The sequence below is a fragment of the Lynx canadensis genome, chromosome E3 (genome assembly GCF_007474595.2).
Source record: "Lynx canadensis isolate LIC74 chromosome E3, mLynCan4.pri.v2, whole genome shotgun sequence".
NCBI lineage: Eukaryota > Metazoa > Chordata > Mammalia > Carnivora > Felidae > Lynx > Lynx canadensis.
Window position 1 is genome coordinate 23631719 of NC_044318.1, and position 22264 is coordinate 23653982.

At 46.6% G+C, this 22264-nt stretch overlaps 1 protein-coding gene and 1 non-coding gene across 2 annotated transcripts; one reads left to right on the top strand and one right to left on the bottom strand.

Annotated features, from left to right (window-relative positions):
* Nucleotides 1-9441: 9441 nt before the first annotated feature.
* LOC115504624 lies at nucleotides 9442-9548 on the top strand. The gene has a single exon (XR_003965731.1). It is a non-coding gene; the product is annotated as a U6 spliceosomal RNA (small nuclear RNA).
* A 6664-nt stretch (nucleotides 9549-16212) lies between these two features.
* Nucleotides 16213-21549, bottom strand: LOC115504351 (zinc finger protein 689). Its single transcript, XM_030301279.2, has 3 exons — nucleotides 21005-21549; nucleotides 20679-20792; nucleotides 16213-19099 (listed from the first exon to the last, which is right to left on the bottom strand). Exons 1-3 carry the CDS (start codon nucleotides 21207-21209, stop codon nucleotides 17916-17918), a joined length of 1503 nt encoding a protein of 500 aa, XP_030157139.1. The 5' UTR covers nucleotides 21210-21549; the 3' UTR covers nucleotides 16213-17915.
* Nucleotides 21550-22264: the final 715 nt, after the last annotated feature.

Here is a 22264-nt window from a genome sequence, read left to right on the forward strand (position 1 = left end):
GTATGTGTTTCTCCTTTCCTTTCGCTGCCCTGACAACTCAAGCACTATTCTGTACTAGACTGGGGTTTTCCAGTATGATTAAGTAGTGCTATTTAGCTGTTCTATGAGCCATTTTGCAGTGAGATTGGAACCTTCGGGAGAGGAGGTTTAGGGATACGCGATGGGGCTTTGGAGGAGGCAGTGTGTGCTATGGATTCGAGTTAGGGGACGAGCGTCTAAGAGGTGCCAATACTGGGTTTGAGTGAAGTACCCGTTACCTTTCCCCCGTCTCCGATGACAGCTGCTGGGGTCTCACCCTCTGGATCCTAGGCCTCCACCTCTCCTTCCACCCAAGAAATAAAAGCGGGTTTGGGGCCTAAAAATCCTGCGGAGGGGAAACATTGGGTTCGGCTGAGAACCCGAGAGGGAAGGATGAGGCTGCTTCCTTAGTGCCCCACACTTCCATCCCACTCGAACCTGGGGACATCAGTCCCCCCTTCTCGTCATTCCCCCTTGCTGGACCGCCGGGCCTCACCGAGCGCGCCCAGGCGGCCGTACGTCTCCCACATCACGTCCCGGTACAGGGCGCTCTGCGCTGGCCGCCGACACCCCCAGCCCCCCAGAAGAAGTACACGGCCACGTCCGCGAAGTTCACGACCCCAGGGCTGCTTTCTCACGCCCGGCCTCCCCGGGAGGCGTCATGGAAAAACCCTTCAGTGCTACGCCAAGAGAGGCTTCTGGAATATGTGAAAACGCTAGAGCTTTGCTAGCTTTCTTCTGAAAAAGTTCTGAACGGCCACGGCCCTGCCCTTAACCAACATGGCGCCTCTTCGGCATCAACCTCCCTTGCTTTTCCGGTCTGCCCTTCCTCACCAGGGGAAAACCAGGAGGGAGGTTGGACCTGCAGGGCAGCAAGTCGTAGATGACGTACGTTGATTGGGCGGCGCCGGCGATTAGGGGAAGAAGGAAGGCTGCGATTGGTCTCTCCAGGGCGGCCTATTTGAAAGGCCGAGGAGAAGGAGCGACCTGTCTGGAAGGTGGCGCGCGCTGAGAGGCAGTAGGCTCTTTCTCTTTCTTTCTCTCTTCTTAAGTAGGCTTTCTTTTGACCTGGCTTTTCCGGGACAGGACCTAAAAGAGTGTTTTTGACGGTTTGAGGTTACTGCCTTCTACTTACATGAGACCTGTTACGAGCAGGTGCAGATGTCCCGGGCTTGAAGGTGAGTAAAAGCCAAAGGCTGAAAACTGGAGATAATGGAAGTGAGGGCTGGCCTGCCCCAACCTGCTCTGGGTACCCTGGGCAGGGCTAGCCCGGGCGAGCTGCGGAAACTATTCCTACCCGGTATTTGATTTGGCCCATGCCCCGAGGTCACAGATGTCTTGCCTTTCACAGACGCAGCAGCTGAGGGACAGAAAGCAGGTTCAAAATCATCTGGCTCCCAGGTTCAGCCAATTGCTTAGCTAAGCACTTACTGTACCCTGTCTCGATCAGAAATTTTGTGTTCGAATTACAGCTCATAACTGAGTAATCAAACTGGGAAATGAATCAAATCACCTCTTAATCTGTTTTTCAAACTTTTCCAACCAAGTAGTATTCATGGGAGGAAAGAAGGAAAGTTCTACGGATATAACAAAAAGCTGTCCATCCGTACAGTGAAACCACTTTGAAGACATAATCTAGCTATACAATTCATGTGGATATGCATTCTATTTCATAATATAGTCAAATTCAATAGAGTGCCTAGTCAAAAGTAAGTTTTGAACATGTTGAACGTTCTTATACTACAGGTGGAGTGTAAATTGGTACAACTTTGGAAAACTGTCCGTATCTACTAAAGCTAAATATTTGCATGCCTATCTATGACCCAGCAATTCCACTCCTACTCACATAATCAGAAGAAGTGCATACATAGGTTTACTGAACGACACGTACTCAAATGTTCACAGCAACATTAGTTGCAGTAGCCAACAACCGGAAACTATTCACAACAATAGAAGAATGAATAAATAAATCATTGGAATACTATTCATGGAATATTATTTAGAAATGAGAATGAATAATCTAGAACTACATGCATAATATGGATGAATCTTACAGACATACTGTTGAGCAAAAGAAGCCAGACAAAAAAAATATGTAATATGTGATTCAATTTACATAAAGTATAAAAACAGGCAAAACTAATCCAAGCTTTTTGTTTGTAAAGTGCTGATAATGGGGTGGCTGACTGGCTCAGTCAGTAAAGCCTTGCTCTCGGGGTCATAAATTTGAGCCCTACGTTGGGTGTAGAGATTACTTTAAAATAAATAAATAGGGGTGCCTGGGTGGCTCAGTCAGTTAAGTGTCCATTCTTGATTTTGGCTCAGGTCATGATCTCATAGTTCATGAGTTCAAGCCCCATGTCCAGCTCTGTGCTGACAGTGTAGAGCCTGCGTGGGATCTTCTGTCTCCCTCTCTCTCTGCCCCTCCCCTGCTCGTGTGCCTTCTCTCTCACTCTCAAAAATAAATAAACATTAAAGTAAATAAATAAAGCAGGGCACCTGGGTGGCTCAGTTGGTTAAACATCCAACTACAGCTCAGGTCATGATCTCACAGCTTGTGAGTTGGCACCCCTCATCCGGCTCTGTGCTGACAGTGTGGAGCCTGGAGCCTGCTTCAGTTTCTGTGTCTCCCTCTTCCTCTGGCCCTCCCCCACTCGCGCTCTGTCTCTCAAAAGTTAATAAACATTTAAAAATAAATAAAGTGCTGGTAATATTCTGTTTTTAATTTTTTTTAATGTTTTTATTATTTATTTTTGAGAGAGTGAGACAGAACACGAACAGGGGAGGGGCAGAGAGAGAGGGTGACACAGAATCTGAGGGCAGCTCCAGCCTCTGTGGTGTCAGTACAGAGCCTGATTCGGGGCTCGAACTCAGGAACCGCGAGATCGTGACCTGAGCCGAAGCCAGACGCTTAACCAACTGAGCCACCCAGGTGCCCCAGTGCTGGTAATATTCTGTTTCTTTCCTTTTTTTTTCTTTCTTTTTTTTTTTTAGAGAATGCCTGGGGGGGGGGGGGGGAGTGGCAGAGGGAGTGAGAGAGAATCCCAAGCAGGCTCCATGCCCAGCACAGAGCCTGACATGGGGCTCAATCCCACAACCCTGGGATCATGACCTGAGTCACAATCAAGAGTTGGACATTCAACCCACTGAGCCACCCAGGCACCCCAATATTCTGTTTCTTGATCTAGGCACTGGTTACGCAGATGTGTTCAGACTGTGAAAATTGACCTATACGTACACTTACATATGTGTGTTATGCTTCAATTAAAAAAAAAAAAGTCTCCTTCCTCTACTCCCCTCCCCTTCCCCTTCCCCTTCCTAGAGACAACCTCTATTGCCAGTTTCTTGTGTCCTTCCTGAGATAATTTAGGTACATGAAAGGATACATTTTCTTCCTTTCATAAGTAGTATAATAAACACACTGTTCACTTTGCTTTCTTTTCTCACTTGATACATCTTGCAGATTGTTCAATTTCAGTACATATAGATCTGCTTTTTTTAATGGCTGCGTACATAGTGTTCCACTATGGATGGAACAGTTTGTCTAGTTCATTTTCTTTTTTGTAATTAAAAAAAATTATTAAAACTTTATTACAAATTTTTTTTTAACATTTATTTATTTTTGAGTGACAGAGACAGAGCGTGAGCGGGGGAGGGGCAGAGAGAGGAGACACAGAATCCCCTGCAGGCTCCAGGGTTCTGAGCAAGCTATCAGCACAGCTGACCATGAGGTCATGACCTGAGCTGAAGTCAGATGCTCAACCGACTGAGCCCCCCAGGCGCCCCTATCTAGTTCATTTTCTGTTAATGGTCAGTTAGTTTTTTTCCAGTCTTACTGCCATAAAATAATGTAATCACATCCTTAGATATGATTTTTTTTTAAGTTTATTTATTTGAGATGGGGGGGGGGGTTGGGGTTGGGATGCAGGCAGAGAGAGAGAATCCCATGCAGGCTCTGCTCTGTCAGTGCAGAGTTTGACTCAGAGTTGGAACTCAGGAACCCTGACATCATGACCTGAGCTGAAATTAAGAGTCAGATGCTCAACCAACTGAGCCACACATGCATTACCCCCCGCCTTAGATATACTTCTTTAGGCACATATATGAGCGTGTCTGTAGAATAAATCATAGAAGCAGAATTTCTGACTCAGAGGGGAAGTCTAGTGTTTTAAGCCATTTATTAATTTAAGTTAGTAAAATTGTCTCCCAAATCCATAAGAAGCATATCCAGAATATGTACCATATTTCTTTTCTATCTTCAGGCTACCCGGTTTGAGAAGCATGGTTTTAAGGTCTTTTATTTATTCAGGTGACATGGCAGACAGAATAGTGGGCCCCAGAATGTCCATGTTCTAACCCCTGAAACCTGTGAATATGTTACATCGGCAAACAGAACTTTGCAGGTGTGATTAAGCCAAGGATTTTGAGATGGGAAGACTATCATGGATTATCCCAGGGGGTCTAATGTAATCGCAATGATCCTTATAAAAGGGAGGCAAGAGGGTCCTCTCTGGGCTCAGACCTAGTTTGCAGTGACATGGCTAAAATGCCCCAAGAAGGTCAGAATTGTCAGTAAATACAGGAGCCATTTGCCTCCCTCAGGAAAATGGTGAAGAAAATTGAAATAAGCCAGCACTCCAAGGACGTTTGCTCCTTCTGTGGCAAAACAAGGATGAAGACGTGAACTGTGGGGATCTGGTATCGTAGTGCCTGCATGAAAAGAGTAGCCGGTGGTGTCTGGACCTACAAGACCACTTCCGTCGTCACAGTGAATTCTGAGGACTGGAGGAGTCTTTCTTCATTTGAAACATTGCTAGCCTGTAATAAATGAGTTATGTAAACAAAAAGGGAGGGAGGCGGCAGGAAGATCAGTGTCAAAGAAGATGTGTCAACAAAAACAGAGGCGGGAGTGACGCATTGCTGGAAAGGGAACACAAATCGAGGATGCGGGGCAGCCTCGAGAGGCTGGAAAGGGCAAGGAATGGATTCTCTAAAGTTTGGAGAATGCGACCTTGCTGACACCTTGACTTTAGTCCTGGAAGACCTATTTTCAGACTTCTGACCTGCAGAATTGTGAGATAATAAATTTGTGTTATTTTAAACCTCTTAGTTTGGTAATTTCTTGCAGTAGCAGTGGGGAACTAATACAGGTAACACTACTGAATAGCAATTTCTGAGCTTGTCAAGTACTGTGTTGGGGATGTGAGCACTCTCCTAGCTCTGAATTCAAGAATTGAAGATCTAAAAGAGAAGCAATAAAGACATTTTGCTGCATGAAAGAAGCCTTAGACAAAAGAACACACACTGTAGGATTCCATTTATGTGATGTTTTATGACAGCGTAATTGAATCTGTAGTGGCGACATAATTAGAGCAGTAGTCTCTGGCGGGAGGGGGATGAGTTTAACTAGGAAAGGCCATGAGGGAACTTTGTAGGGTGATAGTGATGTTCTATCTCTTGATGGAGGTTTGGGTGTATGCTTAGCAAATACTTAAAATTTATTTTCGTTTTATTCTATGTAAGTTTAACTCAAAAAATATGTAAAGCAAATATTGCACTCTAGCTAATAGTGTGCATGCTGAAATGTTCAGGGGTCATGTGTACTGGTGTTGACAATTTCTTTGAAGTGCATCAAAAAAGGAAATGGACTGGTAGAGAGATGGATAGTTACATGATAAGGCAAGTACAAGTACGGTAAAATGTTAATGCTAGAATGAGGTGAGGTGGTAAATATATGGGTGGTCACTGTAAAATTCCTTCAACTTTACTGTGTGTTTGAAAACTTTCAAAATAAAATGTTGGGAGAAAAAGAAAAGAGAAGCAAACTGCATATTGCCTAGACAAAGCATGATTAGCCATTAAAAAAAATTTTTTTAATGCTTTTTTTTGGGGGGGGAGGGGGAGGGGCGGGATGGAGCAGAGAGAGAGGGAGACACAGAATCCGAAGCAGGCTCCAGGCTCTGAGCTGTCAGCACAGAGCTCGTCGCGGGGCTTGAACCTACGAGCCGTGAGATCGTGATCTGAACCAGAGGCAGGCACCTGTGATTAACCATTTTTAAAGTACAATTAAGTGGCATTTAGAGCATTCACAATGTTTTGCAACCACCACCTCTCTCAAAATGTCATCACCTTTGGGGTTTTGATTTGATTACACTGAATCTGTAGATTTCTTTGGGTATTGCTGGCATCTTAACAATATTAGGTCTTCCAATCCATGAGCACGGATATCTTTCTATTTATTTAGGTCTTTAATTTCTTTCAGCAGTATTTCGTAGTTTTCTTTCTTTTTTTAAAATGTTTATTTATTTTTGAGACAGAGAGAGGGCATGAGCAGGGGAGAGGCAGAGAGAGAAGGAGACACAGAATCTGAAGCAGGATCCAGCCTCTGAGCTATGAGCACAGAGGCCAACATGGGGCTCGAACTCACAAACTGTGAGATCATGACCTGAGCCGAAGTCAGATGCTTAACCAACTGAGCCACCCAGGCGCCCCAGTAGTTCGTAGTTTTCAATGTACAAGTCTTTTGCCTCCTTACTTGAATTTACTCCTAAGTATTTTATTCTTCTTCATGCTATTATAAATGGAATTGTTTTCCTAATTACCTTTCTGGATTGTTCATTGCTAATGAGCCCAGCATGAGACTGGAACTCACGAACTGTGAGACCATGACCTGAGCAGAAGTCGGAATGTGCAACCGACTGAGCCACCCAGGCGCCCCATAGAATTTTCTTTTTTTATAATGTCGTTGTCTAGCGTCAGTGTAAGAGTTTATGGATTCAAATCCCTTTCATTTGGGAATATTTTCTCCCATTCAGTAGATTGTCTTTTAATTCTCTCCAAGGTATCTTTTGAAACACAAGTTTTAATCTTGATTTAATTAGTGCATATCTTTTGTCATTTGTCCTTTTTGTGTCATATCTAAAACCATTGCCAGACCAGAGGCACCTGGGTGGCTCAGTCAGTTAAGCATCCAACTCTTGGTTTCAGCTCCGGTCATGATCTCGCAGTTTGTGAGTTCAAGCCCCGCATCAGGCTCTGTGCTGACAGTACAGAGCTTGCTTAGGATTCTCTCTCTCCCTCTCCCTCTGTCCCTACCCCTCTCATGCTCCCTCTCTCTCTAAATAAATAAATAAACTTGAAAAGGGCCCAAGATCCAGATTAACACCAAACCACCTGGCCCAAGATTGCAGACTGACACCAATGTTTTTTTTCTAAGAGTGTTTATTTCCTCATTCATTCATTCATTCATTCATTCACTTATAGGGAGAGAAGCCTAAGCAGGCACCTTACTGTCAGCGCAGAGCCTGATACGGGGCTCCATTCCATGGTCCATGACCTAAGCCAAAACCAAGAATCAGACACTCAACTGACTGAGCCACCCAGGCACCGCCTTCTAAGAGTTTTAGTTTTTACAATTAGGTCTACGGTCTATATTGAGTTAATTTTTTTTTTAGTTTTTTTTTTTTTTAAGTAATCTCGGGGCACCTGAGTGGCTCAGTCGGTTAAGCGTCAGACTTCAGCTCAGGTGATGATCTTGCGGTTTGTGAGTTCGAGCCCCACATCGGGCTCTGTGCTGGCAGCTCGGAGCCTGGAGCCTGCTTTGGATGCTGTGTCTCCTTCTCTCTCTGCCCCTCCGCCACTTGTGCTCTGTCTCTCTCTGTCTATCAAAAATAAATAAATTAAGTAAGTAAGTAATGTCTATCCCCAGTGTGGGGCTTGAACCCATGACCCTGAGATTCAATAGCCACATGCTGTACCAGCTGAGCCAGCCAGGCGCTCCTTTGAGTTAAGTTTTGTTTGCAGTTGAAGATAGGGATCCAGCTTCATTCTTTTGTATGTGGATATCCAGTTGTTTCACCACCCTTTGTTGAAAAGACTATTTCACTGTTTGGATTGTCTTGGCATTTTTGTTGAATATCAGTTGCTTATAGGGGCACCTGGCTGACACAGTCAGTAGAACATGCAACTCTTGATCTCCGGGTCATGAATTCAAGCCCCTTGTTGGGTGTGGAGCCAACTTCAAAAAGAAAGAAAGAAAATCAATTGATCGTAAATGTAAAGGTTTCTAGAAGGAAATTTTATTTTCTCTTATTTAATAAATTTCTCCCATTTAATCAGTTCCTCCCTCGGTGGCTGGGGAGTGGCCTGTGCTGTGACCTAAATGGGAGCATAATGACTTAACGTGAAAATGTTGTAAGGTCCTTCTATTGTGCCTATAGTATGGAGATTTGGGTTATTTTTTTCCTCCAAAAGATAAAAACCTTTTAAATGCGTTAGCAAGTCCTGTGAAAATACTGTGTACAAGAAAAGTGAAAGGTGAGTACCTATATCAACCCCAAGAGGTTTGCTATTATTTCGTTTAGCATTATTCCTGTCTCCTGTTTGCCACCAAATGACAAAGTGTCCAGTTTCTGACAGATCAGTGATTCCTTTGCTCCACTGCTGCCAACTGAAGTCATCATTGCTCCCAAAGGCCAAGAAAACTATAGTTCCAAAGATGGCTGTGTTTCCTGCAAGAAAAAGTACAAAAGCTCCCCACCGAGTCAAGTGTGCTTTGGCAAATAGTCCAACAATGTCTGTTGTAAGAAATATGGCAAGTTCCTTCCTTACAAGCACTGTATCACTATCACCCATTAATCTTTTGCTATGCAGTGTGGAATAAGTGAAAGGAGGTGGAGGAAGAAAAAGCAACAGAACAGAGGGGCCCAGTATTGGCTAGAAAAGAAAAATGGGGGCACCTGGGTGGCTCAGTCGGTTAAGCAGCTGACTTTGGCTCAGGTTATGATCTCACGGTTCATGGGTTCAAGCCCCATGTCAGGCTCTGTGCTGACGGCTCAGAGCCTGGGGCCCGCTTTGGATTCTGTGTCTCCCTCTCTGCCCCTCCCCTCCTCACTCACTCACACACTCTGTCTCCTTCTCTCTCTGTACCCCCCTTGCTCATGCTCTGTCTCTCTCTCAAAAATAAATAAACATTTTAAAAAAGAAAAATATAAATTTTGCTACTCACATCATGTTTCTTTTTTTCCACATCGTTTTCCTACATGATTTTTTTTTTTTCTTTTAAGGACTAAAAGAATACTGTGAAGTATAAAACGTGATAGAGTAAGCAAGGTACAACCTGGACACTGAGGTGGGAAATTATATGTTGAGTTACAGTACCCCCAAATCAACTACAGCACAACTAACAAATGTTTTGTTTATAATATTAAAATCCGGGAAATTATAACAGTTGGAATCAAGGGCTAAAATTCAAAGTATTTTTCATTTTTTTAAGTTTTATTTGTTTATTTATTTTTAGTAGTCTCTACACCCAGCATGAGGCTCGAACTCATGACCTGGAGATCAAGAGTCGCATGCTCTTCCAACTGAGCCAGCCAGGCACCCCAAAAGTATTTTTCATTTTAGATTAAAAATAGGCATACAGGGCTCACTTCAGCAGTACACATACTAAAATTGGAATGATACAGAGGAGATTAGCGTGACCCCTGCTCAAGGATGACAAGCAAATTTGTGAAGTATTCTATGTTTTGTGCGGTTCCCCAGCAAACTGCCACCCTTCCCAGATGAACTTGGAGGAAACAATATGAGTCAAAGCACAACGTGTGGCACTGAATAATGAAAACTAACATTTCACTAGAAAAATATTTACAATAGGGGCACCTGGGCGGCTCAGGCAGTTAAGCATCCAACTCTTGATCTCAGCTCAGGTCATGATCTCATGGTTCGTGGGGTTGAGCCCCAAGTGGGGCGGAGGGCTTGGAGTCTGCATGGGACTCTCTCTCTCTCTCTCTCTCTCTCTCTCTCTGCCCCTCCTCCTCCCCCCCCCCCACTCTTAAAATAAATAACCTTTTTTTTCAATTTTTAAATAATTTTAAAAAGGGGCACCTGGGTGGCTCAGTCAGTTAAACATCTGACTCTTGATTTTTATTCAGGTTGTGATCTCATGGTTTCTTGAGTTCAAGCCCCACATCCAGCTCTGCGCACTGACCACGCAGAGCCTGCTTGGGATTCTCTGTGTCTCTGCTCCTCCCCCACTCGCTCTTTCTCCCTGTCTTTCAAAATAAATAAACATTTAAAAATAAAATAATTTTAAAAAGAAGTCAATATACAATGACAAATTAAGAAAAATATTCATAAATTATATCCCAAAGGACTAATTTCCTTATTTAAGAACTACAAATGCATTAACAACTCAGGCAATGACAGATGTTGGCAAGGATGCAGAGAAAGGATCTCTTTTGCAATGCTGGTGGGAATGCAAACTGGTGCAGCCACTCTGGAAAACAGTGTGGAGGTTCCTCAAAAAAATTAAAAGAACTACCCTATGACCCAGCCATTGCACTACTAGGTATTTATCCAAGGGATACAGGTAGGCTGTTTCGAAAGGACACATGCACCCCGATGTTTATAGCAGCACTATCAACAATAGCCAAAGTATGGAAAGAGCCCAAATGTCCATCGATGGATGAATGGATAAAGAAGATGTGGCATATATATACAATGGAGTATTACTCGGCAATCAAAAAGAATGAAATCTTGCCATTTGCAACTATGTGGATGCAACTGGAGAGTACTATGCTAAGCGAAATTAGTCAGAAAAAGACAAATATCATATGACTTCACTCATATGAGGACTTTAAGATACAAAACAGATGAACATAAGGGAAGGAAAGCAAAAATAATATAAAAACAGGGAGGAGGACAAAACAAAAGAGACTCTTAAATATGGAGAACAGGGTTACTGGAGGGGTTGTGGAGGGGGGATGGACTAAATGGGTAAGGGGCATTAAGGAATCTACTCCTGAAATCACTGATACACTATATGATAACTAACTTGACTGTAAATTTTTAAAATTTTTTTAAAAACTACAAATGCAGAAGACAAAGACTAGCAACAAAAAAATAATATAAATGACAATTCATGTAAAAGAAAATACAGGGATCTCTTAAAGCATTTGAAAAATTAATCAGAGGCACCTGGGTGGCTAAGTTGGTTAAGTGTCTGACTCTTGATCTTGGCTCAGGTCATGATCTGAGGGTCTTGAGTTCAAGCCCTGCCTTGGGCTCCGTGCTGGGTGTGGAGCCTACTTTTTAAAAGTCACTCCTAATAGAGGAATGCAAACTAAAATTGAATGATAGTATTTTTCACCTATCAGATGAGTAAGGATCAAAAAGTTTGCTGGGGGGCGCCTGAGTGGCTCAGTCAGTTAAGTGTCTGACTCTTTTTTTCTTTTTTATATTAAAAAAAAAACTTAAAAAAATTTTTTTAATGTTTTTATGTATTTTTGAGACAGAGAGAGACAGAACATGAGCAGGAGAGGGGCAGAGAGAGAGGGAGACACCACAGAATCCGAAGCAGGCTCCAGGCGCTGACCTGTCAGCACAGAGCCCGACACGGGGCTCAAACTCATGGACTGTGAGATCATGACCTGAGCTGAAGTCGGACGATTAACCGACTGAGCCACCCAGGCGCCCCTTAAAAAACTTTTTTTAATGTCTATTTATTTTTGAGAGAGACAGTTCGAGCCGGAGAGGAGGAGAGAGAGAGAGAGAGAGAGAGAGAGAGATGGCCCCTCCAACGTGGCCACAGCTACAGGTAACAGAATCCAAAGCAGGCTCCAGGCTTCCAGCTGTCAGCACAGAGCTGGATTTGGGGCTTGAACTCACGAACCAGACCATGACCTGAGCTCAACTCGGATGCTTCACCAACTGAGCCACCCAGGTGCTCCAGGTGTCTGATTCTTGATCTTGGCTCAGGTCATGATCTCACAGTTTTTTTGAGTTTGAGCCCCAAATCAGGCTCCGCACTGATGGGGCAGACTGCTTGGGATTCTCTCTCTCCCTCTCTCTCTGCCCCTACCCCACTCATTCTCTCTTCTCTCTCTCCCCCACCCCTCTCTCAAAATTAATTAATTAATTTAAAAAATAAGTTTGCTGGGGCAGCTGGCTGGCTCAGTCAGTGGAGTGTGCGACTCTTGACCTCTGGGTTGTGGGTTTGAGCCCCATGTTGGGTGTAGCAATAACTTTAAAAAATATAAAATCTTAAAAAAAAAGTTTGCTGACACTCCTGTCCCAAAATAATCCCCCTCATCACTTTCATCCTCTCATCCTGCACTGATCGCTTCCTGACATTATTTATTTTTTTCTTTAGCCTCGAATCTCCATGAGGGCAAAGACATTACATGGCCTGTGACAGTTGCCCAAAATATCTGTTGAATGAAGCAATGAGTGACGCACTGTGTTTTCACAGGTGGTAGAGACACTCCCACATATTGCTGATGGGAGTGTAAATTCATACAACCTCCTTGGAAAGCAATTTGGTAATAACTATCAAAATTGCAAATGCAACATTCGTGTATTTGTTTATTACTTCATGGGTACATAGTGTCTGCTTGGGATGATCAAGAAGTTCTGGAACTCAGTGGCAGGTTATAAAACATTGTGAATGTACTTAATGCCACTGAATTGTATACTTAAAAATGGTTAAGATGGTAAATTTTATGTATATTTTACCACAACAGTCCACAGTTTTGTAGCTCTCACAGTACTTTAAGAGTATTTTGGGGTGCCTGGGTGGCTCAGTTGGTTGAGCATCTGACTTCCACTCAGGTCATGACCTCACAGTTCATGAGTTCGAGCCCCACATCGGGCTCTGTGCTGACAGCTCAGAGCCTGGAGCCTGCTTCGGAGTCTGTGTCTCCCTCTCTGTCTGCTTCTCCCCTGCTTGCACTTTGTATCTGTCTCTCTCTGTCTCTCTCTCAAAAATAAAGATTTTTAAAAATTTTTTTTAAAAGAGACCAACTTATTTTGCTTCCAAAACTTATTTCTCTAACACCATTTATAGATTTGTGCAAAGTATCCTGTGAATATAAACTTTATTTGCAAGAATGACTCTTGATTAGCAGCAGACAGGACCAGGAACACAGGCTTCCAAACGTGGCCACAGCTACAGGTAACATTACCTGATCCTGTTGTGATAGCTTTTTTTAATTTATTTATTTTGAGAACGAGCGAGCATGAGTGGGAGAGGGGCAGAGAGAGAGAAAGAATCCCAAGCAGGGTCTACTCTGTCAGCGCCTGACGCAGGGACTCGGGGCTCAAACTCAAGAAACCGTGAGACCATGACCTGAGCCAAAATCAAGAGTCAGATGCTTAACTGACTGAGCCATCCAGGCACCGCTGTTGTGATATCTTTTATTCTAGTTGCTCCTGCCCCTTTCACAGGTGTGTTGACATTCACTTTCAACTCTGCACAGTCAGCATTTCCTGCTCTTGCTTTTAATGACCTCTTCCAAACCAGCACCTTCTCTATACTTATTGTTAAGCTTTAGCTCACAGGAGAATTATGATACATTTTTTGCACTTTCCCAGTTTCTTGATGGATTGTTCTTGGAATTTGGGAAAACGTGTACATTTCACAAGAAACCCTGAGAAGGAATTCCTACGTGTATACACTAGAACGAACCACAAGAAATACCAGGAACACTAGAAGAATATGAGGCATGAAAGCTAAGTTACAAGAGACCTCTGGTAGGAAAACTAAAAAAGATAAAAACTAACTCATTGATTTGCTGAGTCATCAAGGCATCTTAAAGGACAGTTTCTTTGTTGTAATACCTTGTCTAGCAGCTAGGTTTGGAGTCAGACCTGGCTTGGAAATCACGGCCCTTAGATGTACCAGATATGTGATCTTGGACCAGTTACTTAATATATCACTGAGCCTCCTCTATTAAAGGGAAATAATACCTATTGTCAAGTGTGCAAGTGAAGGTTACCCTACTTACAAAGTAAAAAAATTAGTCTGTTATTGTTTCACGGATGCTGGCAGAGGACAAGAGGCTCCAATGTCAGAGACAAAAGACCTTATTCATGGCACACGTCACCTGAGCATCACATATGCATTGGTTCTTTTGCCTCCTAAGCTCCACAGAGACAACACGGAGGGGCCCAGTGGATGCTAGACACACAGAGTTGCACTGTGGGGGAGGAACAATGAGCTGGGGGAACCTGGCGTTTCGTGGCAAGTAGGAAGAAGCTGCTCTTTGTCCCATGTAGAGACAGTATTTCTCCCTGACAGTTGCTTCATGCAAACACAACCCTAAGACATGGCTGGGGAGAGTGAAAGAGTGGTCAGGGCCTTGCATTTTCCCCCTTTCTTTTTATCCTCCAGTTTGTAGCTAATTAAAGCAAAAAGATACAGATAAAAAAATCAGCAAAGGCAAAGGGTGCATGGGGCAAAGCCCAGGAGAAACCAGGCACAAACTTGGAAATTTCCAGGTGTCGTTGTCCAGTAGAGTTGCAGAGATGCACTTTATTCCCCCCAAGGATTTGTGACAATACATGTGAATCGTTGCCAACTAGAGAAACTCAGCCCTGGTGTCTAGGGTTTTTATTGGGGGGGGGGGAGGTCAGTCATACATGGAGTATCCACATGACTGACCTCAGCTACTCAGACTCAGCCCCCCAGAGCAAAAACAGGCATTCATCATAAGCCACGTTATTAGGATGAACTCATCTGGTCAGACTGGTAGAGTGCGACTCGAGGCCTCCAGCATACAAAACACCCTAATCAGGCCAAATCTTACAAGGGCTGAGAATTTATCTCGCAGGAGTGAGCCGAGTGCCAGTCTTGAAGGTGAACTTTCTTTGAAATGTGCAGGGTTGAAGCAACATAGGCCTGCTGAGTCAACGCTTTTCTACACACGCCTGATCTCCATGAGTCCACTGTGCCTGGTGAACTAACAGTCATGTTTTGGATCTCCGAGAATTAGAAAATGTCTAGATCCAGTGTCCAGTAATCGCTGAACACTCTTGTGACTTCCCCTTTTCCTGTGCCCTGCCACTCTGGGGAATGGCTGCAGGTCCATTTGGAAAAGGCTAGAAGATACACAGCATGTTTTTGCCAGTGTAACATACTCCTTCACCAAGGGACCCAACCCCTCCTCATTCAGGAGGCTCTAGGTCTGAATCGGCTTGTCGGAGAATTTGCTGAAGGCAGGGCCTTGCATTTTTGGCATACTCAGCAGAATGCGGGGCAATGTTGGAGACATTGTGGAGCGTCTCCTAACATTTACTTGAAGGGGTTTTCCTACAAATTAGATTGGAGTGTACAAGGTACTTAACACAGTACATGGCGCATCATTAAATGCTCAACAAAGTAGCTACAATACTGTTGCAGTAGGCCAAAGAATAGAGTGAACATAGGCTACTCCTTCAAGAAATTTAGCTGAGGGGCGCCTGCCTGGCTCAGTTGGTAGAGTGTGTGACGCTTGATCTTGGGGTTATGAGTTATTACTTAAAAATAAAATCTTAAAAAATATTTATCATGTTTAAAGACTGGCATGTGTGTGTTCCAGCAAAGAGAGGGACTCTGAAACCATAAAATTAAGGGGAGAGACGAACAATAGCAAAATCCCTGAGAGGACAGATGAAATTCAAGGACAGCTTTGTTGGCGAGCATGGTGCATAAGGGGGTCCCCTGAGGTGGTTCCTGGAAGCAGGTAAATACTTGTGGTCACACTGGTAAATGTGGGGGCAGTGGGGAGTGGAATGTTAAGAGTTCCCATGTGAAACCTTGTGTTTCACTCGTGAAGGACAGAGGGAAGACTTAAGTAATAAGGAAGGCTCAATTGAGGTTGGAGATCAGGAAAGGCGTCATGCTGGCTTTCAGCAACCCTGTAATTTTTTCTTCTTCACAGCTCGTACATAGACATGAAGGCAGATGGGAGGTAAATCCATACTGGGACTGTGAATCCGTTCGCTCTTTGGTTGCAAGTAACAGAAACTCTACCTAAAACAGAAGGGGGAGTTTATTGGAAGGATACTGGGATCTCCCACTGAAAACAGGGCCAGGATCACAGCTGGTCAATGGAACGGACCCTGGGACTGAAGTGCTTTAGGGAACCTAGTAAGTTGTCACTCGTCTCAACCCTCCACAGACCACACACTGGAACTTGGCCACCAGTGGCTCCCAAGTCTTGGAGTTACAATCCAGGCCAAAGAAAGTTACAAAATTCCTAGGTAAAGAAAGAGTTGGGTGAGCCTGGAGTCTCCTCTCTCTGCCCCTTTCCCGCTCTCTCTCAGAAATAGACATTAAAAAACAACAACAACAACAAAAAAAAAACTGTAAAAATTTCTAGTCAGTCAAGGACCTACACTTACATTTTATAAATAGTAATTCCACAAGGAACATAATTCATTTATCAGACATTTTAATGAGACCCAATCTGGTACGACCCCTGTCTTGGGGTAGCTCATCCATTCATCCAAGGAGAAACAGTTACAATGCAACTTGCTAAACACCAGAACAGAGGTAATTACAAACACTGTTCCCCAACTGCTCCCCGACTTTGGGGCTGAGATGAGGAGAGCCGAAGGAACAAGCAATAGGGGTAGGAACATGACCCACTCCAGCCGTTGGAATAGGAGAGAAGTCATGTTTGGAAATTCCAATTTGGTGCAGCTACCCAAGGCAAAGTGGTAGGCCTTGTTCATTTAATGCGGTAAAGCTTTACTGAGCATCTACTCAGGGGTAGGTACCAGGGAGGCATATCAAAGATTAAGACACATTGCTGCTGCTGCTTTGGAGAGCTTATGTGAGGAAGGCAGGCATGAGCACAACTTGATGACTGTTGACTCTACCCTCCTTGAATGGCCTCACTCCATTTTATGAAAAATGTTGGCTGAGGACTCCTGGAAGGTCTGTGCTGATGTCTCCTTATTCTGATGAGAAATCAGGGAAGGGTGAGACCCAGTTCTCAAGGGTTTTCCAGCCACTGGCTGCCTGGAACGAATCCAAATCCACTGGATGAAGTACAAGCTGGTCCCAGTTTTGCCTCTTGCTGCTAGACCATAGCTCCCCTGCTTTGCCTTAAAATCAGTCTTCTCCCAGAGCTCACTTTGCCTATGGCCCAGACCCACTGGAACCAATTTTTCAAACATAGGGTGCAGAAGACTTAGCTTCACAGTATGTGGTTTAAAAACAAACAAACAAACAAAAACCTTAGGTATTTAGGTGCCTGCCACCCCATGAAGCCCCCGTGCAGTGCCACCATCCCCAAAGTCAGTGCAATCTAGAGCCACCGAGACAAGTACAGACCAAGGAGGTGTACTGTGCACACTATGGTGCCGGCTTTAAAAGGAACATTGAAAACCCAGCACCTGTTTGGAGAGCGAGCATGTGTGTGGGAACTGAAACCCTGTCTTTAAGGAATGATGGACCAAACGATGCTGTTTAACCTGAAAACGTGGGGCAAAAGCAGTCGTGATAGAGTTCTCTGAAATGCTGTCACGCACATGAAGTATGAAATATTCTGGGCAAGGCTTATAGGGAAGGAGAATGTGGTCCTGAACAGCCTTCTAAAGATCGGAGCTATCCCACAACGAAATGACCTGCCTTGTGAGGTAGTAAGCTCCCCGTCAAGGGAGGTTTTAAAGCAAAGGTAAAAAAAAAAAAACAAAAAAACAAAAAAAAAACACTTGGCAGGAGTGTGTAAAAAGAGGGCTAGATCAGGTTGGTTTTAACCACGTATGGAGGAAGGGGCAGAGTATGGGATTCTCCTGACTGTGCAAGAGGACAGGTAACCCCTGTGACAAAGCAAAAGCCAACAGCCTCTAAAGCAGACGGGAGAACTCTCAGTCCTGATATCCACACACAGAAATTCTTTCAGGACAGGGTAGCCGGGAAACAACCAAATGATGTCACCTCTCCTAACGGGACCGTCCGTTCTCGACACATCCAGTAAGGCAGCCAGTGTGGTGGAATACACTGAAGTTCAGGTCTCTGCGGCAGGGAACCTGGGTTTTTGCTCTGACTCTGCCCTGTATGACCTGGGGCTCTCCTTCCCTTCTCCCGGCCCCTCCATGCACTGAAATGAACTGCTACTGTCCTTCCCACACTAAAGGGCATCGCCCTTCTGGCTGGCCCCCCCTAGAGCAGATCTAGCGCTACAGTTTTGGGCCCTGGGGCTACACTTGTGGACGGCCAGAGACCACCTCTGGCGGAAGCAACGGCCACACTCCAGGCAGGGGAAGGGCTTCTCCCCGGTGTGCAGGAGCTGGTGCTGGGCCAGGTGGCTCCACTGGGCAAAGCGCTTGGAGCACAGGTCGCAGGCGTAGGGCCGCTCGCCCGAGTGGACGCGCCGGTGACTGGCCAGGAGCGAGGGGTAGGCGAAGCGGCGGCCACAGTCTTCGCACGCGTGCAGCTTCTCCTCGGTGTGCGTGCTGCGGTGAATGGCGAGGGAGCCGCTCCGCCGGAAGGCACGTCCGCAGTCTGGGCAGGGGTACGGCTTCTCCCCCGTGTGCAAGAGCTGGTGCTGGAGCAGGGTGCTGCGCTGGGAGAAGCGGGCCTCACAGTGCTCGCAGGCGTAGGGGCGCTCCCCGGAGTGTACCCGCCGGTGGCTGACCAGGCGGGAGGAGGAGGAGAAGCGCCGCTCACAGTCCGGACACGGGTAGGGCTTCTCGCCGGTGTGGATGCGCTGGTGGATGACGAGGGCGGTGCGCTGACGGAAGCGGCGGTTGCACTCCAGGCAGGTGTAGGGCTTCTCCCCCGTGTGTGTGCGCTGGTGGATGGCCAGCAGCGAGGGATAGGCAAAGCGACGCCCGCAGCTAGGGCACTGGTGGGGCTTTTCACCCGTATGCGTGGTCCGGTGATTGGCCAGGGACCGGCTCCTGCGGAAGCAGCGGCCACAGTCAGGGCAGTGGTAGGGCTTCTCGCCTGTGTGGATAACCTGGTGCTGCGAGAGGTTCTTGCGCTGGGAGAAACGTTTGCCACACTGGTCGCAAACATAGGGACACTCACCAGAGTGTGCCCGCCGGTGACTGACCAGCAGGGAGGGGTAGGAAAACCGGCGCCCGCAGTCTGGGCAAGGGTAAGGCTTCTTCAGATTCTGGGCACACTTGTGGCTCTCCAGGGCCAGATGATCAGGGAAGGTGCAACCACAGTCAGGGCAGATGGGGCCCCCCGACGTCTGCCTGGGGATCAGTCGGGGTTTGCTGGGCCGCCGCCCTCGCTTCCCCTTTCGGGGTGCCTCCTTAGGTGGGAATACTTCCTTGTCTCCGTTCTTCTTTCTGGTTCTGGTTTCTACAGGAACACAGGGAGAAATTAATTTAACAAATACTGGGCCCCCACCCTTGCCTAAGACAGTGTTACAGGTTGGAACACAAACAGACTCAGCCCCTCTTCAAGGAGTGTCAGTGCCACAGACAATCTGTGTCAGTGCCACGGTGACGTACTACTATAGAAATAGAGGAGATTCCAGGAGTCCCTAACTCAATTTGGAGAAGTCAGAAAAGGTTTCTTGGAGGTTATGCAGATTTTACAAATTAAAAGTTTTTGAACAGGTTAAGTGTAAGGCAAGGAAGCAGAAACACATGAGCTATGAGCTGGCTATAGGCTATGAGCTATAATGGCTATGAGCTGACTAGGTTCTAAGGCCGTCTAAGCCAATGGGTTTCAAATTTCATTGTGATCAGAAGCATGTGGATAACTTACTGAGACAATTTTGGATTCAGCAGGTCTGGGATGGGGCCCAAGAATCTGTATTTCTAATTCTTTCCTGACTGATGCTGCTGCTGGTCTGAGGACCATACTCCGAGAACCACTACTGTATAGGGCCTTGAACTATATTTTATCCAGTGGTTCTCAAATCTAAACGTACATGCCAACTGACTGGGGCCGTTACAAATGGCCTAGACATCCATAAGAGTAAGTCAATAGTTCTGGGTCCAGGAAATCTGTGTATTTTTTTTTTTACCAAGTTCCCCAAATGACTTGATATAACTGACAGCCATTTGCCAACCTGTCGTGGCAAAAACGGACACGTTTTTTTAAAATAAAAAAAAAAATTAATGTTTATTTTTAAGGGGGGGCACGCAGGTAGGGACAGAGAAGAGAGGGAGACACAGAATCGGAAGCAGGCTCCAGGCTCTGAGCTGTCAGCACAGAGCCTGATGCAGGGCCCGAACTCACGGACCTCAAGATCATGACCTGAGCCGAAGTCAGAAGCTCAACCGACTGAGCCACCCAGATGCCCCGCAAACTAACAGGTTTTAAGTAAGGAAGTATCATGGTCAGATCTGAATCTTGGAAAGATAGCACTGGTCCCAGAGAATCTGGCACCAAAACTCCAGCTCCGACAGTTACATCCGTCCCTGTGGGTGGATCTGGGGTCCTTCTACCTGAATGGCATCAATCAGAGCCTTGCTTGATCCTGAGAAGAGTACAGATTCCTGCAGTGATTAGCAGTCACCCCGCCAAAAGGGCAGAAAGAGGGCCCTACATCCCAGGCAGCTGTTCCCTATGAGACCCGTTCAACCAAAATCCGGAAAACTCAGAAAGGTACCAGGTGCCTCAGGGCCCAATTCAAAGCTAGCTGAGGACAGGGATCCTGGGAAGGACACCGGAGTGTAACTCCTTTGAAAAGCTCACTGGTTCATTCACACAATAGAGAACTGCAGACCGTTAGTTTGCAAACTGATGGGTAAGCCACTGTATGGTGGACCGACCCAACACCATCAGAGAGACAAGACCCTGAAGTTATGAAAACCAACACAGTAAGTAAGTAAAGCATTACAGGACGGCCCAGAGGAACCCCTAGCTACCAAAACTTGAAACTGAGTCATTAGAGGCCGCAGGCCCTCCACAGGCATTTTTCACTCACTTCTTTGGACTGCTACCCCCCGTGGGCACTCCTGCGGATCCAGAGCAGCCGGTTCCCAATCATCGGTATTTCGTTCCAACCAGGAGATGAGGGCTGGTTTGGGACCTGCGCACCCTGGGGAAGGAGAACCAGTCAGACGCCCAGCTCCTAAATAACGCTGGGTAAATACCTACCCGGTGTCATCTCCTGCCAAGACCCTGTCCTCCTCCCCTGACACAACCTGGTCGCAGGCCAGGTCCCTGGACACTCTGCCGTCCCCCCAACCCCCGCCCCTAAGCTCCTCCATCCCTTCGGGCCCCGCGGAAGCGAATTGGGCCGGGCCTCACCGAGCGCGCCCAGGTGGCCGTAGGTCTCCCGCATCACGTCCCGGTACAGGGCCCTCTGCGCCGGGCGCAGACACCCCCACTCCTCCGTGGAGAAGTACACGGCCACGTCTGCGAACTTCACCGCCCTCGGCCTCCTTCCCCTTCTCCGGCCGGGTCTGGCCTCTCCTGGTCCCCGCGCAGAGAGCGGAGCCGAAGGTGGCGCCATTGGACCCCAGAAGCCGGCGCCACGGCCTTCCCCGTCTCGGTCTGGACCCCTGGCGGACCCGGAGATTTGGGAGCCCCCGCCGGACCGGGGCTGAGTGTGCCTGGGGAGGCCCGGAGGGAATCGGAATCGGCCGCCTTGCGGGGCTAACGGAAACCTTTCGCTATTATTCAGGAAACTCCTGCCCGAACTTGGGTGAAAGGCACCGGAAGATGCCTTCGGGGAAGATGGCGGCGCTGCTCCCGCACCGCCTTAGCCTGGAACACAGGCAGCTTCCAGCTATCGATTTTATTGACCGGAGCGCCATGCCGGCTTCCTAACCTCTTTGCCCTCAAGTGTGATGGCGCTGCGATTGGGCTTCACGCCCTTTTTCCCCCCATTACACGCGCTCATTGGGCGGCGGCCGAAGATCGAGCTTCCTGATTGGGTGCTGTCGAAAGCGGCCTGTTTAAACGAAGCCAACGGAAGCGTAAGGGCAGGAAGCTGACCCTTCAAGCCGGGTGCCTCTGGCCGGTTCTGAGTCCGGCAGCTGTGAGCTAGCCTGGCGTCGCTGACGGGCCCCTATTCTCTGGCACGCGCTGCCTCGTGGAGGGAGGGAAGGATTTGAGTGACGGAGCCACTCCGGCCAGCCCGGGGCTGAGATTACCCCGGGTGACCTTCTCAGAGAATTGGATAACTTCCTTGTTGCCTTTTGGGGAGGGAAATTAACGTTGGCGTTTCCTGCGCGCAGGCACCATTCCCCTCTAATAAGAGGGGATCTTATTTATTCTTTGTTACTATTGTGTGAAGTCGTTGGTGGTCACCATCCAGTTCTACCGATGAGGAAAATCTCAGAGGGATACTGCTAATAAGGAGAACCAACAGATTTAAACCCAGGGCCGACCGGGTCTTCATTCATACCGCAGAACACGACCCCCTGCCCCGCACTATGCGAATTCGCTGGTCAACTCAACAATCAGAGCTCCTGGCCTGTTTCCAGGTTCAGTCTTATGCACATCTCAGTTCCTTATTTTTACATGACATTTGTTCAGTGTACAAAGCGTAGTGCTAGGCAGTTT